This window comes from Acipenser ruthenus, chromosome 10 (assembly GCF_902713425.1).
Source record: "Acipenser ruthenus chromosome 10, fAciRut3.2 maternal haplotype, whole genome shotgun sequence".
Lineage (NCBI taxonomy): Eukaryota > Metazoa > Chordata > Actinopteri > Acipenseriformes > Acipenseridae > Acipenser > Acipenser ruthenus.
The window spans coordinates 51,428,125-51,447,997 of NC_081198.1; the positions used below are offsets into that span (position 1 = coordinate 51,428,125).

Consider the following 19,873-nt stretch of genomic DNA (forward strand, 5'->3'; position numbering starts at 1 on the left):
TAGGTCTTGAATACTGGAGGCAATTTAGAAATCATACAAACAAAAACACTGAGCTGGCATCACATTGTGCTGTAAAATCATAATAGTGGTTGATGTGACTCCGCCCACCACTGTTGTTGCGTACCAGACAAAAAGGGTTAATATCGAGACAAAGTCTTAAAAGTCTTTGACATTGTTATTGTCTGTCACATTGTTGACCTACATACCCACTGACACAAGAGTACCAGTGACAGGGAGACTTAAGACTTTACAAGACAATCTGACATCCCCTTTGGCTGGGTCCCCATCTTCCTAATTGAAAAGCAGTAAGGCTTAGGTATCCCGGCTGCATTAATGAAACCAGCAAATCCATTCTCAGTCCCAGTCTGCCTGGCTTCATCACAAAGGCTGACAAGACCTTAGCAAATCTCTGTTCAAGCTGCATGTGAAAAGTCATTATGGAGGACCATTTTCAAATGAAAACTTTGTTCATTGTTTAAAAAGCAGAACTTTCAGGTTACCCATGGGTGCACCGAAGCTCAGCTCTGAAGCTTTAAATTAAATGAGGCTGCACAGCTTCTGCATGAATACTGGGCGCCATTTGGTGGTCATTGAAATGTAAATTAAAACAGAAAACATCGATTTTGCTAATGCTGTACAGACACATCAATTCCATGCCCATTTTACATAAAATGAACAGCATTTCAGGACTTTATTCTACCAATTTTCAGATGCTATTCGGGTCTAATCATCGAGCTGTTTTTTAAAAGGTGGCAGTGCTTTTCTACCCCTCTACATGTATTTGCACTCAACCTCTACACACGTCTTTCTGTGTAGAGACAGTAGTTACCCTTCGATTTTAGAAATCTCCGTCCGCTACGCTCGTCCTTCTTTCTTAGTGAGAACTCAATCTCCATCATGAGACACAGCAATACCGTTATTGTAGATGTGCCTGTATACTATTCACTGCAGGTTTTGAACATAAAAGTGAAAGAGAGAAACAATAAAACAGGATCATTAAAACAATTCTTACTTTTATGACCCAAATCGATCTTTATTTAAACCCTTTAAAGCTGCATGTGTTGTATTAAAACAAATAAGTGATCTGGTTTACGCTGTTGCAGTATTTGGTGGTGAGCCAGGCTGAATCTTCAGTAATTTATCCCTGTGGTAGGTGAATGCTTGCTGGACATCTGTATTGCAGCATGATTTAATAACCCACAGCTAAGCCCTCAAATCCAATTGCTTTTTACAAGATCAGAGGGAGGCATAGTAATTGTAGACAAAGCCAGGCCAGATTTCACAGCTGGATTTTATTACTTGCAGGACGGTCAATGAAGACCAGATTGGGTTAGCTACAGTAGATGCTATAGCACAGATGTGGTGTAGTGCTATTCTATTTATTTGAATGCTGTATACAGTATCTACTCAGTGCTTCTGTTGCAGCATATGCGAGCACAGGGTCAATAGACCACAGCTGTATTGATTTGGTCTGCGGAGAGTGAAAGCTGGAAGTAGCAATTCACAGTGATTCCTTCTGATACAAAAGCTTTGATGTTAAACAAAATTACAAAAACGGCAGAAAGCTACTAAAAAAGTATTCAAGCTTTACAACAGTGAACAGCGGAGGAGGCAAGGGGTTTCCAATGGATCTTAAAGAGTTCTCTACGGGTCTGCATTGGGGCCACAAATTGTTAATGTCCTTCTCAAATGGAGGTTTTAACTAAAATGACAATTACTGAGAGAAAAAAAAGAAACCTTTTGAAGAAACAGCATAGCACTTTCAAAATGCATTACATAAAAATGAATACCACCTCTCATAATAAACTCTATAATTTGATTTGTATTTCAATGTAAATGTTTATTACTGAAGTAAAAAGACAATAGTTCTTACCACCATATTATAAGCTTCAGGAACGTCTACTTCGAACTGGAACTTTCCACTCTGATAATAGCCCTCATCTGTAAGAAGACAGACACACACTTACAATAGGTCAGGTTAATGTTTTTCACCCTTTAATGGCACTATTATACAGATAGAAACTCAGGGTAATTTAGTAGAAAGCGTAATGTCATTCAAGTAGGACACTGTTGGGAGATCTGGCGAGATCTTTCTTACAGGCATGGGTGCAAACAAGACAATAACACCCTCATGCATTCATTTATTTATTGAGGTCAGGGGTTTATGATTTGTAGAGAACGACAGCGAGCACAGTGGGGGACACTGCTGTTGTACCCTTGAGCAAGGTACTTTACCTAGATTGCTCCAGTAAAAACCCAGCTGTATAAATGGGTAATTGTATGTAAAATAATGTGATATCTGTATAATGTATGTAAAATAATGTGAATCTGTATAATGTGAAATAATGTAAAATGTGATATCTTGTAACAATTGTAAGTCGCCCTGGATAAGGACGTCTGCTAAGAAATAAATAATAATAATAAGGACCTGGAAATATCAAGGTGTTGCTAGGTGATGAAAAAAAGTGTGCAGACGTTATCGCTGATATGAAACTGCACATGCTTTGTGTATACTCCAGTATTCTAATCAGTTATTTTTAAGTCTTGTTTTCTTGTAATTCTGTTAATGGTGTGCAAGCTTTGTCCTGAGGTGTCCAGGCTATAAGGAGTAGGACCTACATACTATACTGGAGGGGATAACTGGAACAACGTGCCTGGAGAAAAGCAATGTGGGCTTCTCTAACTGGGCCACTCGAGGTACAGGATGCAAACCGCCAGGTTTTTTTTTCCCACAAAGTTCCCCAGACAGCCCATAACAAACATCTGTCATAGCCCAGAATTAGCTCTGTCCATAACCAGAACACTCTATGTCTAAGCAATACTAATATTTACGCCTGCGTTGTAGCCACAAACCTTTTATTGCTCAATAATAACATTTAATCGCCCGTTTAATGAAGACACATTCAGACACATGAACAGCAGTTATTATATCTGTCCAAAGATTAATGTAACATCAAACATGGCTCCAGTTAAAAAGCAGCAATTAGTTTTCCAGTTCAGCTGGATGGCAGGATTGATAAATGAAGCACATTTTTTTAACTGCAGTAAATGTTAGCTAGATATAGCATCAGTGTCAGCACTTTAAATGTAAATCATATGAGAGGAACTGGCTTATCTAGAGGAAGGGAGCGACAGATTGAAAGGAAAACGAGCGGGAATGCAACGAGACGAGAAAAAAAAACACAAACAAGAGCAAATGAAAACAGATTAAAAGACACAGAGTGTGTACATGAGGCAGCACTCACGTGAGCGTACAGATTAATATATATGGACACAAGAGAATGCACAGAATATATTTAAATGTATGCCAAACAAATGGCAGTTGAAATGCTCATGGACTGTAAATATAGAAAGTAATTAATGACAAATACAATTATATTCCTTTGGGACAATGTTTAAACAAAGTGATTTCTTCTAAAACACATCCACCAGCACTTCAAAATATCCCACGGGATCGGAGCCTGCAACCCACTGAAACTGGTGGTTTGATAGCAGTTCTGAACCAATCGGATCCTGATGCATTGTGCAATAAGACAATGTGGTCTGATAGCAGTTCTGAACCAATCGGATCTTGATATGTGGGGCAATAAGACCATGTGGTTTGATAGCAGCTCTGAGCCAATCAGGCTTAAGTTAGAATAAAACTCGTCAGTTACCCCTTGTCTTGCAATTTGCCAGAAGTGAGTAGGGTGCTGCTAGTATTTTAGTAAGCCCTATTCAATACGAGTAGAACGAAGTGCTACACATGATGGTAGCATCTAAATTGCACCCAGGGTGATTTTTCTGGTCAAGGTCCCTTTCTCACTTTAGGTTGACCTTTACAAGGTCACAGGTCGAGGGGAAATTAAAAAAAAAGAATAATGGCTGTCAATTCTGAACTCAGCGTGTCTGAAAACCCCCAGGTGAATTTTTCTAGGGGAGTCCGAGACGGACGGGCAACGTCACTGGTTGAGTTGGCATGGAATGACCCATAGATTAAACTTACAAAGGATCCTTAAGACACACACCCACTTTCAGATTCAAAGGATCTTTACAGACGGTTATGGAAGCATGGAAAGTTAAAGCCACCAGTTTTGGTTTTATATACTGTAATCCTTACTTTGATTCTTCTACGAAAGAAAATGTGGGGTAATTGCAGTATGCTTTTTTTTCACTGCAGCATGAAAAGACAGCAATGGTTCTGTAAACTGGGTCCTTATTTTATTTTCCAACGTAACTTCCTATATTCAACATACTGTAAACATAACTACACCTGTGAGCCTGAGCTAGGGCTGTTCTAGAAGTGGAATTATTTTTAGTTACGTAACAGAACATGATCATCAAAAGAGTGTATAGCCATTGGAAGCTTCAAGGTTATTCAAAGGCTATCACAGGGGAGGGTGTGTGTGTGTGTGTGTGCAAACAAAACATGCTAGTACTTATGTGGTTGGTCGAAAACAAACTCAGTAATAGATTTTACACTGGAGGGTACAATATAAACAGCATGAACATTTGCTAAAGGATAGACGGACATAGTTTATGAGCAGCAAATAGAACAGTTTAAATGAGCCTGCCTGAGAGCATCATGATCATTTGCAAAGATCAATGGCCCTGGGTTACTATTGATCTGTTCAGAGAAACACCCTAAAAATAACCCTTGCCGTCTCCTTCCAGACGTGACATTATCGAACCAGCAGAAAGTAAACACGTACTCAGTAATGCTCAGTAAATATGACAACACTGACTTCTATAATGTAGACCTGTATGCTTTGTTATCCATTAAAGGATCCACAAGCAAACAGATGCAATTTCCAGAAAAGGATGCCAGCTCACTGCGTAAACCTCAATAAACCCTGGAAACCGCTGTGCGCGTCGGGGACACATCTTTGGAGGCTCAGATGAAAAACTTGAAAGACAATTCTTGGAAAGCCAGCGGGTATCCTGGTATGAGGATGCAGGATGCTCAGTAGCAAACACAAATGAGCCTTCGGGCTACTTTCTCTTCTCTGACCTGCGTGGCCTCTGTTTAAAGGCTGACTGCCTTCCAGAAGCATTAACTTTGAAAAGCTATCGTCTCTGTGCTATGCATATGAGGGAGTGACCGATGGTTCACTTACCTTTCAACAACCCTACAGTGACTCTTCAAATATTAATCAGAACAACTAGCGGCCAAGACATGAAGTCAAATGCATGACTGTCAGGCAGGACAGTCACCAGGGATACAGACTATCATTCTGAGTGATACAGACCACTAGGGATACAGACTATCATTCTGAGTGATACAGATCACCAGGGATACAGACTTGAACTGTGACATTACAATTCTTACAATTTGTCTTCAATCAAGGAATGTCATTCTTCCTTTTTTGCATAAAACAATCCTGTCAACTTGGACTTAAAATAGTGGAAACTTTAAAAGCGCCCCCCAGTAATGCAATATCAATTTTCCAGACCATTTCCTGTCAGAAATCAGAAATCCCAATACAGAATGGCAATCTTCACTGCTGTGAATTTTTCAGCATTTGGCACAGATATTTCATTGTATTTAAAACCCTGACTTTTTGAAAAGTCATTACTTTTATAGCTGGAACAGGAACACACATTAAGCTGGTAAATAACATTAACATTAAACAAACATGATTTAAACATACAAAAAACAACTTCAATAAGGCACACATTATAAGAAAACAGCTGCTGTATTTATGTACATTATGGTTAGAATAAGAAGGTTAGGATTCCATAGATAGTACTTACTGTGGAATGCAGATAGCTATATCATTAGGGATTCAGTAGATATCAGAGTTCATACATATCGCATTGTACCTACTGTCCCCCATAATCATACAGTGTTAAACTCTGATTGCAGTCTGTATTCAAAATGAAGCAGGGAGATCTTTTTGGTATCCATTCCATATAGGAAGCTCGTAACCCAAGATCTGGTGCTCCATGCCTTTTTGTTTCCAAAATATACAGATGCCTCGTACAGACCTCTTGATTCCAAACAGCAGATGTTATACACCATGGTTGTGTGAGTGTGAGCATGGATGAAATAAACAGGACACAATCCAATGAGCCCTTCCTCACTGTCACCTGTGATCAACTATCCACGGAGACTTGAACATCTCAGTAATGTTAGTATTTCAGATGTACACTAGTACATACTGTGAATCCTTTACATGTATTATTATTAGATTTTGAAGAAATGCAGCATTATTTTTAACAATAAACAGTAAAACTAGATATTTGTACATATAGTTTCCCAAAAACACAAAAATCAAAGTGCTTTGGAGATGCTCTGAAGAATTTCTGGTTTTCAAGCATGAATTTCATGTTCTGGAAACATTAATGAGAATGTCTGCGCAGTACAAACAAGTTGGAATGAATATATGGAGACACCGGACACTGCAAAAGTTGTTCATCAATTTTAGCCTTTAATGAACGTACCGAAAATAAATGCATGGTGCATACTGAATTCACTGTCAACAGCATTTTAATAAATTATGCAGAAGAATTCTAATGAGTCTGAAATGAAATCAGCAATGAGAAAATGAAACCTTTTGAGAGCTGTCGGCCTGATTGCTTGAGAACATGAAAGCGCAATTGACAATCTTTGCTCTTTGTAGTGAAATAAAATGTTTTGATCAGTGAAAGGTGATGCCCCTTAAGATATCGAGATGCACTCATATGGAGGGACAGGGTAATAAATGTCTGCACACAGCTGCTAATGCATGTGAAGAGTAAGTTTAATATTCATTGAAGTGCTCCAGAACCCCCTGCTGTGTTCAAAAGAAACACATTACCACTGCTGTATCCTGTGTTGAAACACATTACCATTGCTGTATCCTGTGTTGAAACACATTACCATTGCTGTACTCTGTGTTGTTCATACTTGTTCATAAGTGTTCTGTAACACTTTAATATATGTACATTTTAAACTAAATGTGTGGGTGTGTGTATGTATGTATGTATGTATGTACGTATTGAAGTCTAACACACCTTCCAGTAAAACTCTGTGTCTGCATTAAATGCCTAAATTAATAAAATGGGACAACACTCTTATTAATGCTGCAGGAAGGTCCTTTGTATCAGGACTCGTTGCCAATAAACTGGTTGACAGAGCAGTTACCTGGAGTGACATCTAGCTGAAAGTGGTGGAGCTTGTTTACATCAGGGAAATTCACTTTACACGTATCTGGAAGAAGAAAGAGCAACAGCAGCTTCAGTCGCAAGTCCGGAGCCTCAACAGAATTCACACAATGAACAGCTTACAGTGATTTAGCAGACACGTCGACTGTTGCAGCTAATAAAAACATAAGCTATTCAAAGTGAAATCTTTACAGTGGATTTAACATGCAGCCCCGGGGAGTCCCAATGGGTGTAATGCAAGGGGCTTTACTAAAGATATACAGACAAAGGGAAGCTTGCTTGTTCTAAGCCAGACAGGAGGAATTAATATGGAGTACACCATAGGTACATGTCAATAACATTTTCAGTGTCTACTAAATAGAGATAAAAGGCCACTTTGAGGTTTTTGGGTGGATCTTAACTCTTTCAGTCTTAGCATTGTATGTTACCATATATCGTGGGAAATTGCGCTGGCACCTCAAGGGACTCCTGCAGGCGGTCCTAGTCGGAGGTTGTGTATAAATAGATGTAAAACATATGTTCTGTTATGCTCTTCTGTTCTAACTGCCTGCCAGAGGCACACTAAGTAGCCCATGCTAGATCAGAGGAATGAATGCATCCTAAAAGAATTATCTGGTACATGAAGATATTTAAAAACATTTTCAACTTAACTAGAAGCAGCTGGAGCTAATGCATCACAGTCAACAAAAGTCAATAAAAACGTCCCAAAACAAGAGCTGAATAAAAACAATATAGAGATCAATAAGCACATATCGAACCCTGCAAGTGAAGCATTAACACAGGCATTAGAACACACCTTAGCCAGATACAGTGGATCTCTGGCATCTATATTCGTACAGGACTCCTTTTACAATACTGTTTTATTTTGTATTGCTATGCTCTCACAGTATAATGATTTAGGTTATTTGTGTTTCTTATTGCAATATCAAAAACTGTGGGTTTTAATGTGCTTTAACCCGAGTTCAGGGCTGCTCAGTTTTCTCCATATGCATATGCAATGTCTAGGCTAGAGCAGCCAAAGTGTATTTTATTCAAGTGTCTTTTAAAGTAGAATTGCAAAAGCTCACTTACTTGGAAGATTTGCTTCTAGTTCTGCAACTTCTGCAACAGAGAAAAAAAGAAAGCAATCAGTATGATGTGCAATTATAAAAGCAGCTGCAACCGAGTGACGGAGGGGGGCAGATGCAATGTGATTACTTCCAACCAGAAAATAATCCCTCATCCCCATCTTAATCATGTACATGTCTTTTATACTCATATGGAGGCTTACAGTATGCACGCCCATCTCCCAGGTCTAATTAGGAACAAAAAGAGTCACACCGCTCTGCGCAAAACTCTTTCAACCCTGCCTCCAACCCTTTTTATCTTGTTTATTTCTGCTGGCCTCACACTGTGTTCAGATTTATCAACATGTCAAAGCACCCTTTGGTGCACGTATTTAGATGCGTATCACAAAGGCCATGGCCACAAGTGATATGAAGAAGAAAAAAGAGCGACACATTAGATATTAAAACAACACCTTTCAGCTACCACTTCATCAAGGAATCACCCCGGTACAGAGTCTCAGGAAGTGCAATCAGCACAAGCTCTGTGCAGACTTGTAGGATTTGATGCTGGCAGAATAGCTGCAGCAGCACTCATGTGAACGGTCTCTAGTCATCAAATCAAAAGTGCAGCTCTGTTTTTAAAATACTTATTATTTTTCGTTTTTCATTAATAAAATGGGGGGAGGTCCACAATTAATTTTGTTTGTACAGCTCTTCGAAGTTATTTAGTGAGATGCTACTGTAAGTGATGAAAACATACATCAGGCCAATAGTCTCATGCTACAAATGACTGTCGGAATACTGAAACACTGAAATAAAACCTCCGGCTAAATCCAGGATAGAAACCCTAATGCTTTCTGTATGGTATATGCAAATACATATTGCCATGGTAATATTAAATTATGAAAACGATAACCCATGCAACAGATGTGTGGGTTTGCTGCCAATAAAAAATATATTAATAAATACACATACAGTACTCACAGAATATTTCACGTGCCTAGACAACATTATTTCTGCATACATCATAATATTAAAAATATGAAGACCTAGATTTCATCACCATGAGAAGAAGCTTTATTTGAATATATTTCTACTAGGCAACTCCAAAATCAATCACATAAACCGGTGAATATAAAGTAGCAGAGTACAGTATAATCTAATAAGCACACAGTACCAAACACATGTCCCTCTAGCTCGGTTTATCCAGCTATAATCCATCTATCTATTTTTACACAAGCCCTGCCGACTGCCAGTGCTTTCCTATTTCTACATTTCTGCTAATAACCGAGATAACTCTCGGTTCATATAAATAAAACCCCTGGACTGCAAAAGTAACCTATAACCCCATGAATACTCCCATTCATATTACCCTGCGCCTAATATTATTCATTGGCAGTTTCCACATTTAGTCATGACTAATGTTCTCCATTACTGCAACACAGCAAAACTGCTATTACCACCTCAAATTTTAACCTACCAAAATCCTCTTAAGACTGACCCATAATATTAGCATCAGCCCTCACATCCCAGCTTAACTCGATGTATCCAGTTCCGTTTCCAGATGCAGCTGTTTGAGGGAAGAGTTCCTGTATATTCAGAAAAGGGTTACCAGCTGGCAAACACACAACCAGACATCATACCCCACGCCCCCCCTCCCTCCCCGACGGAGTGTGTAGATCTCTTACTTGTACATTTATATATACTGATGTAAGAACACTAATACACAAAACAAGCCCCCAAACACACACACATATTTGTAAGCTGCCCGCATGACTGCTGGCTAACGGACAGTGAAGTAAAACCTCACTATTCTACAAGCAGTCCCCTGGACAATGATGAGGTATCCTATCTCATTCAAAAGAATTACCAACATTGTAACAACATGTAGAATTGTGCTGTTGAATTTCCAGTGGGCCTTAAAGATATGACCTCTTTATTATTATTATTATTATTATTATTATTATTATTATTATTATTATTCAGCTTAATGAAAAAATAATGTCCAGGAATGTCCATAATGTGGAATCAGCTGACTACTGAGACCGCACTACTGCCTTGTCTCTTTCTATCAAGATTGCACAGACTGCTGACCGGAAAATCAAACCTCACGTTTGAGCGTAAGATTGGAACGTACTGTGGTATGACTGTGCGCCAGTGGTGGACTTGACGTTATGGAGATCTGTCACAACACAGCATGGTGAAAAGTAATCAGGTGAAGTGTGTTCTTCCCGGTGGAAACATAACAAGCAACAGCTCCTTTTATCATGCTAGCTCTGGGTCACCTTGCTGGGTCAAAGTAAAGACAGAAAGTCCGAAACAAAGCAGCAGTCTATGGACCTCCTTTGCAATTTCAGTAATACAGTAGTGTGTCCAATGAAAATCAGAGCTAAGGGATGGAAAAAGTTTCAGGCTTCTCATATCAGTCAACTGTGTGGCTAGTGGCATAATAGTGGTCATTACTTCCTGGCCTTCCAAATGGAGTGTAACCACTTTTAACAGTACTTGGGGAAACAATGACATGCATGCATTATCAAGATCTACTGGGAAAACAGAGACAGTTTCCATCACATACTGTGCAAGTTCCCTGGATCAGAGGTGTTAAACAAGGTCCGGAACTGCCATATGACCCCACTGCTGTATCCAAGCCCTTCAAACAACAAGGCTGCCACAGGGGTGGTGTCTGTTTGTTGTGAAAGGAAATAGCTTTGGTTTAGTGTTTTTTTTTGTTTGTTTGTTTGTTTTTTCTGGCCTGCAAATCATAGACTTACAATATGTTAAAATGAAGCACCTCTACTATAGATACAAAAATGTATTTTTATCGCATCATCATTGTGAATGGACTCCTAAAGCTAACATACTGTTTTTTGTGAAGAGTTCTGGTATTTAAAACCTCCACATCCCCCTTCCTGAGGAACTGTACATGTATTGCTACCCAGTGTGCTGTGTGAGCAGTGACCCATTCAGCACTCATTCATATTGTTCTGCGCCTTCTCTGCAAACTCACGTAGATCCACCTACATTCCAATAAGATGGGAACAAATAATTAGCAGCTGTCCTATAGGAGACTGAATATAATGTGAATCATCAAATACTGTACATTTAGCATTTCAGGAACTCAGTATTTAATCTATTAAATGGTCATCTGCTTTTCTGATGCACTCCCGTTAAGCTTTTAGCGTTCCTGTATTCTCTTATTTGGTCACTGAATATAAATCGCAATATGAAAATGTAAATGCTTTGCTATGTTATTCTGAATTGATATTCAGACTCAAGGTCTCCCATCTGACCTTGTCTGATATACTAAATTATCCCCAAGGGGATATTCAGCAGCCTGTCCTCATTTAATAAGTACTGACGGCCCTGTTAAATCATTCACAATGTATTTTCTATCCGCATATCAATATTGTTTGTGCATTTAAATAATGTGCCATCTTACATGGTAAAGTAAATCAATATCGCCTTATGTTGCAGAGGCTGTCATTACTAATTTCAGAGGTGCCCAGAGTAACACACGCGTAACACTGTAATGATGTCCTAAGATATAAGCCGGATTACTTACTTGATTACTCCATTTCAGGCTTGGTTCAAGGAATCAATCTTTACAGCATTTCCCACTTGGATCATTTCTAATTTAAGGCATCCAAGTTGAAAGTCACAAGGTAAACAAAAACATGGGTACTGAAGCATTGGTTGCTGACCCCTGTATTAGTCATGCGAGTGTGGTTCGAATCCTGGTTGCAGTAAATTGCCACTCTTGAGCTTGCACTGGTAAATTGCATGGGATAGTTTTGTTGTGAAAAAAGAGATTACAAATGCAGTATTTGATTATTCGGATGTTTTATTGTAAGGTATGTGTTATTCATATTTCAAAGATATGTGTTAGAAATAATTATTCACTTTTTTTTTTTTTTTTTTTTAATTTTAAATCCAAATGTGGCAAATGTGCACTGAAAACACCTCAAACTGAAGCTAGCTAACTTAAACATGCGGGGACCTGATCTCCCACTTACTTATGGGAATTGTCAACTGATCTTTCAGAAATATAAGAGTTCAATAAAGCTGTCTTATGGTATTCACGAAACAATTAAAATGTAAATGTGTCACCGCTGGAGGGAAAGCCAGTAATTTATGACTGTCAGTCCAAAGGATCTGTCTGTTTTAAATGCAAACATTGACCTCTGTAGCAATGCAATCATTCCAGATGTTCATTTCCCTGCTCTGTTGCTTAGTGGACAGGGATATGTCAAGAAGAGAAACTTCCAAAAATATATATTAAATTCAGAACCTGGCATACAGATACCCTTCAGAAATGTGCTGCTAAATAGCAGAGATCGGCGCCCTCAGATTTAGTCAAATGTCACCAGTTAATATAAAAATGCTACCACTGCTCTGAATTTATAGTTTTCCACCCTAGTGTATTGACCTTCTGTGCTTTAAAAAGTGATGAATTAGCAAGCTGGCGCTGCCAAGAAGAAATGTGACCCCCACCCCCACCCCCACCCCCAGGTATGCAGTGAACTTCCAGCTCCCAAACTCTGAAGAACAGGGATGTGACATTTGGTGGAGATGAGGCAGAGTGTTACTGGAATGAGAAGCAATCCTACCTCACTGAGGGGGGTGCTCAAGTGCAGACATATGCGTAGCCTGTGGGGAAGCTGGATGAAACATCAGGTTAGTCTCTGTTACTATGTTTAGAAAATTCATTCACAGCTTCAAACACTCACAACCCCTACGGCACAGTTATTTGAAGAGCAAGTTATTTGAGGAATGTTTTACTTACAAGACTAGTTATTTAAATAATGTATTATTTTTAAAGTCAGTTCTCTGGGATTAAATACATGTTGTCATCCTTTGCATTTGGATGGATATTTGATGTGTAATAGCGCAATTGTATAAAGTGCAACATCAAGTACCCAGACTAATGGGCAGGTGTAAGCAGTCTGGTTAGTTGATTTTCTGGATTATTAAACCCATACCCTGAAAGCAACGGGGATGCATTGCAAGACTGAAAACTACTGTGATTTAGCTTTGCATAGTTTAAAAGCACAACTCTGGCAAATAAGAACATATTTACAAAATCAATGTTAAAAAAACAATAATAATCCAAGTTTTATTAGGACCAGATACAGTGGTGGTCAGGTTGTTTAACAACCAGGTTACTAGACTTTGCAGATTACCGACTGTACTCTTTGAACACCACTCTTTGCAGCAATCATTTCTTATTATAATATTTAACATCTTACTTTCCACTTTTGTTCATTAAGGGTCATTCAGAGTAAATTTGAATTTGATTTCAGGGGATTTCAAATATATAGGACCAAGACACACTGAGAAAGGTTGTTCTTCATTTTTTCATGTGAAAACAACAGCAACACAGTGGAATTTAAATCCAACACAGAGACTACTGCAGTGTCTCTATTCCAGTTAAACAGTCTTTTTTTTTTCTAGATCCTTAGGGGTGAAACAATCTCTTAAAGTAGGCGTTTCAGCTGTGAAGTGTACGTGGGAAGCAACTGATATGTATATTCCTGTCAGATAGCATGTGGGATGAAAGAACAGAGGAGCTGAAAGAGGAGGAAAGGCAGACAGATTCAGGGAGGTGAATAGACAATGCAGTGGACGAAACTGAAAAAAACACAAGAAAGAGGGAGAGATGAGAGCAATACCTCATTATTTTTTGTTTTATTTGTAGTCAAACGCAGGGATGGAAATAAGACTGCCATTGCGTAGCAGTTTGATCCATTCCTGTTTTTACTACAAATTTAATAAGACATAACTGAGCTTGTTACCTACACACTGTGGCTAATCAAGCTCAGAGTAAAACCCAGAATGGGTGCCACTGCTCTGCAATAGGAGTCTCATTTCTATCCCTGCAAATGGCTATTAAATGTTACTTATTATGTCTCAGGAAGCTACTGAATTTAACATACCCTTTTTAAAGCCTGAAGGTAAACTCTAGGTACCCCTAGCAGTAAGTCTAGTTCAAGATGCTCTACAGATAATTGAGACCACATGGCTTCTGAGCACTGCATCCTGAAGTGGTCTTAATCAAAATACAGATGTTATAAAACCTCCAGTACTAATTAAATATAGATGCATTATAAATACACAATATTATTTTTTTGATATTTTTAAAAATCCAAGAGCAGTACGGGAATAGCGATTGCTGCACTGCTGTATGTGAGAAGGGAATGGGCTTTAGATGGTGGAAAAAAATAAAATCACACTAAGCGTGGAGACGCTGCGCAGAGAAGTCTGACCCTCATAGCTAAACAATTATTCCCATCTCTCTCTATCTCCCAGGCCCTCGGGTACTGCTTTTCTTTCTCTGATAACCAACATTGTTTAAAATCAAGGTGACACACAATCAGTCAAACTGCAGAACCTTTTCAATTCAGTACAGCAGCTTTTCTGTACAGAAGGACGCGGTTGTCACCGCGCAGAGGAATCTCTGTGTGTATGTATAAATTTGCGAGGTGCAATTTATTTCAGCAGATTTTGCTAGAAGTATGTCCATTTCCATGCAAAAGGACTGGACTGTATACTGCCCAACACAACAAACACACCACAGAGTGAGCTGCAAGTGGGAGTTTGTACTGGAGAGCACTACCTTTCACCAGCAGCCTGTCTCGTATAGACACCCTTCGCGCAGAGTCTGCGGCGGCACTGTTGCTGCGGCCACTCTTTACTGCATCGTCCCGTTTCAGCTTGCTCGCCAGCGTCAGCATTGCTGCTCGGGTTTCTATCACCTACGAAAACAAAAGCAAGCCCGTTAGTAACATGCAGCACACCCCCTATCATGAAAACTCAATTTGAGCCAACAGCAGCATGAAACAACCCACAGCAAAAGCACAGCAAAGTGTAACACTGTAAAGCACTGTGAAATCATGGCAAAGCATCACTAATATAAACTCCAGAGAGGTGTGGTAAAGAAAATCAATATTCATGGAAAAACCACGGTAAATTAATAGTACTGTGTAGACAAGGAAAAAACTTGGCAAAACTGCCAAAAGTTGCAAATGTACTTTTATAAGGTAGTAGATCCACCACCATGCCTGACATGAATATTATTATCTCCAGAGAAATAAAAGGTTCTTATACACTTTTAGGCTCATACGCAATGACATAGTCACCTTATACAGCTTTATATAATACCAAAAGCCCCCAGTGAAGCTGGTTTGAGAATATTTGAATCTGTTAATAACAAAATCATCAGTTATTATATAAGTTCAGTATGACTTTCATTTGGTTCAGTTCATTAACTAATATCCCACTCTACAGAAGCCTGCAGAACTGTGTTATTAAACAGGCTATACATGCCAAGTAATAATTTGTGTTTAAGGATGTAAGATAATGCAAGGCCTTTTTCATTGTTACTGATGACATTTATTATGTGTTATTTCTTGTTTGTGCATTTATTTAATTTATTTACAGTAAATCACTATGCATAGAAAAAAAAAGAACTGTCAAAACAATGTAATTTATTGGTTTAATTCAATAAGCCCAGCCAATCACATACAGCCCAGTGAATTCAGAGAATGAAGGCCTTTCTTAGCTCTCCTTTGTGTTCTTGGCACATTAGCCATCTGTAAGCAAGCTCCTCTTGCTGTAAAGCTAACACAGGGGGCCTTGTTAGGGATTCAGTGGTCTAGAAGTAAACCGCTGCGGAACTAAAGTACACAAAACATGCACTTCTCTTGAACCTTTGCAGTAGCAACCATGTGTATTGTAACACTTAAAGACCTGGCACAGCAATGGGCTTTCATCCCCCTAGCATTGTAAGCATACAACCTGGCAAGCAAGAAGAATCATTTCGAGGCTGGCGAATTCAGGAACCCGAGAATCACGTCTAGCAGATCTCAGCAATCAAAGTGTGTTAGAAAATGAATACATTCCATTGCAAATGCATCTGTCTGTCTGGTGTGCTGCCGGTGGGTTTAAACCTAGCAAAAAGTCCAGGTCACGAAAACGGAGCCATTTGTTTGAGGTCTCTAAGAAAAGCTCCTTTAAAATTGGGCTGGTTTGTCACTGCCAAAGAAGAAAGTCTCTTCAGCGGCCTTCTACAGTACAGTACAGAGCAACGCTGACATCCAGTGACCTAAAAGACTGAGGAACAAGGAATCTATAACGGGGTGTCTAAATCACAAAGAAAAGTGCTAATTCCCCAGAAAAGGAGAATCTAATAAACAGGCAAAGTTTCATTGTCACTTTCTAGGTTTCTAAACAAAGGTGCTTTAACCTACAGCTGTGGCCAAAAGTTTTGTATCACCTACAGAATTAACTAATTCTGCTTCATAAAGTCAAATGAAATAATATTACATTAACATATTGAATTAAATACCGCTGTGTAGTTTTCCATATACTGAAAAATGTGCCATTTCAAAATGTAATACTCTACTACTATTATGGCTTCCAGTAAACGTTTGTAATATAATTTTGTAGTTTCTTTGATTACATGGTGTTAAATAAAATATCTGAATTATGTTCATATATATTATTTTTAATTGGGTCTCAATCCTAAAATTCTAGGTGATGCAAAACTTTCGGCCATAGCTGTAGAGCGTCTCAGTCACTTTATATTCTGCACAGCTAATTTAAAGATGTTAGAATCTCACTGCAATATCTACTGTAGACAGATTTGACTGAAAATGTGGGAGCTATTACAAGTCTGAAAGTGCTATTCACCCCGATTCTCATTTCGGATCCTGGACAGTTTAACTTGCAATGGCTCCTGTAAGATCTGCAGTATCTGAAGCTGCTGCTCCTGTACATTACAGTTCTGAGAATATCATTTAATTGACTGTATAATGAAGTGAATTACTCAATTACTTACACAACATAATACAAGCAAAGGAGTTACAGTAGGAGAAAGCTCAACGGTAATTGAATCTTAATGACTTGGTTTCCACATTTTACTTAAAAAGGTACTAACGTAAATGATCCCCACTTACTGTATAGCACATTTTCCCTTTTTTCTTCTTTTAAGACTAGAGAACCCACTGACACATGGAAACGTTGTACCAGAAATGCAATAAATGTAATTCTTCTACTCAGTTTTGATGTGGACAAAGAGGGGTCCAAAATAGTGTCTCAATGAACAAATGGGAGTTACAGCCATACTGCAAGTATTTATCATGACTCTGAACACCATCTTATGCATGTTTCAGAAGCTCCTGTACATTGAGAGAATGTAATTAATTGGACTGGATAGTTATTCTCTGCATATGGGAGGTGGATTTTTTCTTCTGTACAGGAAAGCCAGAGAGAGCTTCAGTTATTTGTGAATTATTTTAACAAGTACTGTAACAGACAATAGCATGCATTACACTTTGCAAAGTGAGATTGCCCAGCCCTGTGCACTAGTAGACTATATGAGAAATCCTATACAACAGGTTCCAAAATGAGGAAACTTGAATAGCACTGAATGGACTATTAGTTCGGGACTGTGGTGCATTGACAGAACTTTGTGAGAAAGCTGACATAGTGCTCACCAGCAGTTCAAATGAAACCAGTAATTATACCACTCTGTCACATCTGCTGTCAGAAAGACCTGATCACCTTTGACTACACCTCTTCAACTTCTGGCACCCACCAAGCGCATGCCTGTCAGCCCTTCTATCAAAACTTCTGTCACTTCTATTTCCAATATGCGCTAAACTGACACGCAGGGGACAGAAGCCTATACATTTTACAGTCAACAGCAAGGATTGGGGTAAATTCCTGTTTTTCAATTCCAATTCCATTCCCAAATGCTTTTTAAAATCAGTTCCCAGTTTGTATTCAAATTCCCATTCCCTTTAATCAATTCCAACATATCATTGATCAAAATTACAATTAGCAGTAGTATTCTGTTACAATGAGCCTCTCACAAATGACATCAATTGAAGTCACGGTTAAAGTAGTCAATTAAATGGGCTTCAAATTAAAGCAGTTGAACAGTCACAACAATTACAGCATCATGTCTCTAAAATATCAATGCCAATGTCACAGATTTAAAAAAAAAAAATGGAATTGAATCACAGGAATTGACCTATCCCTGATAGCAGCTCAGTGTGAGCCCATTTATTAATCACAGAAATGGACCCATCCCTGACAACAGCTCAATGAGCCCATTTATTAATCACAGGAATTGGCCCTAACCCTGACAGCAGCTCAGTGAGCCCATTTATTAATCAGTCCAGGTAAGGGTGTCCTACAGATGGCAGGTGTTTTTTCATCCAGGACTTAAATAGCCAAACCTGTCAGAGGGCAACTTTAATGCCAGCCACTGTTCTGAACATGACTGAAATGTTTTGGAAGTACCGACAACAGCTAGTAGTGTATTGAGAAATCACCACACCTTCTGCCAAAAACCTTAAGTCGTGATACATTCACATTCAATGAAAAGGCGTATCTAAGGTACCCACCCACTTAATAAACAATATCAACAAAATATAACCTACTGTACTTTAAACCCCGAGTTTGATCTAGCAACAGCAAAAACCAAAGTGACAGCTTTAATAACACCAGATAGGCAAATGAAGAAAAAAAAACATGAACACAATGAACTCACATTGAGTCTTCTTTCATTGTTTATTTAACTTATCTATTTGCTAGAGGGACGTCAGGAAGGCTAATATTTATCATAAGTTGCACAAAGAAGACGTGATTAAGCCATTGACAACTGACAGACAAGTCTCTTAACTGTCAACATACGTGTAAACCAATTGATAAGCCTGAAATCCTCCGTATAGCAACGTTCAAGGACTAAATCACCACTCAAATAATTTAAGGAAACGTAGATTTATGCTAAAACACAAACGGCACATATCACGTAGCATTCCAAAACCATGCAATGTTTTGTAAAAAGAAACAGCGACGCGTGTAAAGAACTGAAACTTTATATCATATTAAACTTTAAAGGAATGAAAACAGAAATGTGTTGCTTGTTTTTATTCTTACCTGCTGTCTCTCGAGAAGCTGCTCCTGTTACACCATAATAAATCCCGCAAAGGAAGACAGCACGAAGCCTCCGCTACAGGTAAATATCAGTATATTGATTTCAAATCCCTTCGACACAAGCCGAGCTATTTCTAAACGTCACAATATGTATTATTATACTATTTTAAACTCCATAAAACAGAGCTATTGCCGCCCACCAACGAGAACGGAAGTGGCTTCTGTTCCCACCGATATAACGCTCCCTCCAAATCCAATTAATCTAAATAAGTAAGTTCCGCAGCGGTTTAACTACAGCAGTCTCCTTGGCGGCTGTTTGTGCGCTGTTCTACTGTGGGCATTAATAATATTATTAGAAGCAGTAGTTATCATAATTAATTATACATGAATAATAATAGTTATAATAATAGCTATACAGTTCAGTATACATGATTTTTTTTTTTTTTTTTTACATCTTGTGTAATATAGATAGCAGCAGTGTGGAGTAGTGGTTAGGGCTCTCGACTCTTGACCGGAGGGTCGTGGGTTCAATCCTAGGTTGGGGACACTGATGCTGTACCCTTGAGCAAGGTATTTCACCTAGATTGCTCCAGTAAAAACCCAACTGTATAAATGGGTAATTGTGTGTAAAAATGTGATATCTTGTAACAATTGTAAGTCGCCCTGGTTAAAGGCATCTGCTAAGAAATTAATAATAATAGATAGATAGATTATATATATATATATATATATATATATATATATATATATATATATATATA

At 38.6% G+C, this 19,873-nt stretch overlaps 1 protein-coding gene across 1 annotated transcript in view; it reads right to left on the reverse strand.

Moving 5' to 3' along the window:
* LOC117400649 (NEDD8-conjugating enzyme UBE2F) overlaps window positions 1–19,373 on the reverse strand; it is a 41,453-nt gene extending 22,080 nt beyond the window's left edge. Inside the window, exons 1-5 of the mRNA XM_034000887.3 lie at window positions 19,116–19,373; window positions 14,785–14,923; window positions 8,197–8,226; window positions 7,106–7,171; window positions 1,874–1,941 (exon numbers count right to left, since the gene is read on the reverse strand). Coding sequence (XP_033856778.3) covers window positions 1,874–1,941; window positions 7,106–7,171; window positions 8,197–8,226; window positions 14,785–14,902 — 282 coding nt within the window. The 5' untranslated portion in view covers window positions 14,903–14,923; window positions 19,116–19,373. The remainder of the gene's footprint in view (window positions 1–1,873; window positions 1,942–7,105; window positions 7,172–8,196; window positions 8,227–14,784; window positions 14,924–19,115) is intronic.
* Window positions 19,374–19,873: the final 500 nt, after the last annotated feature.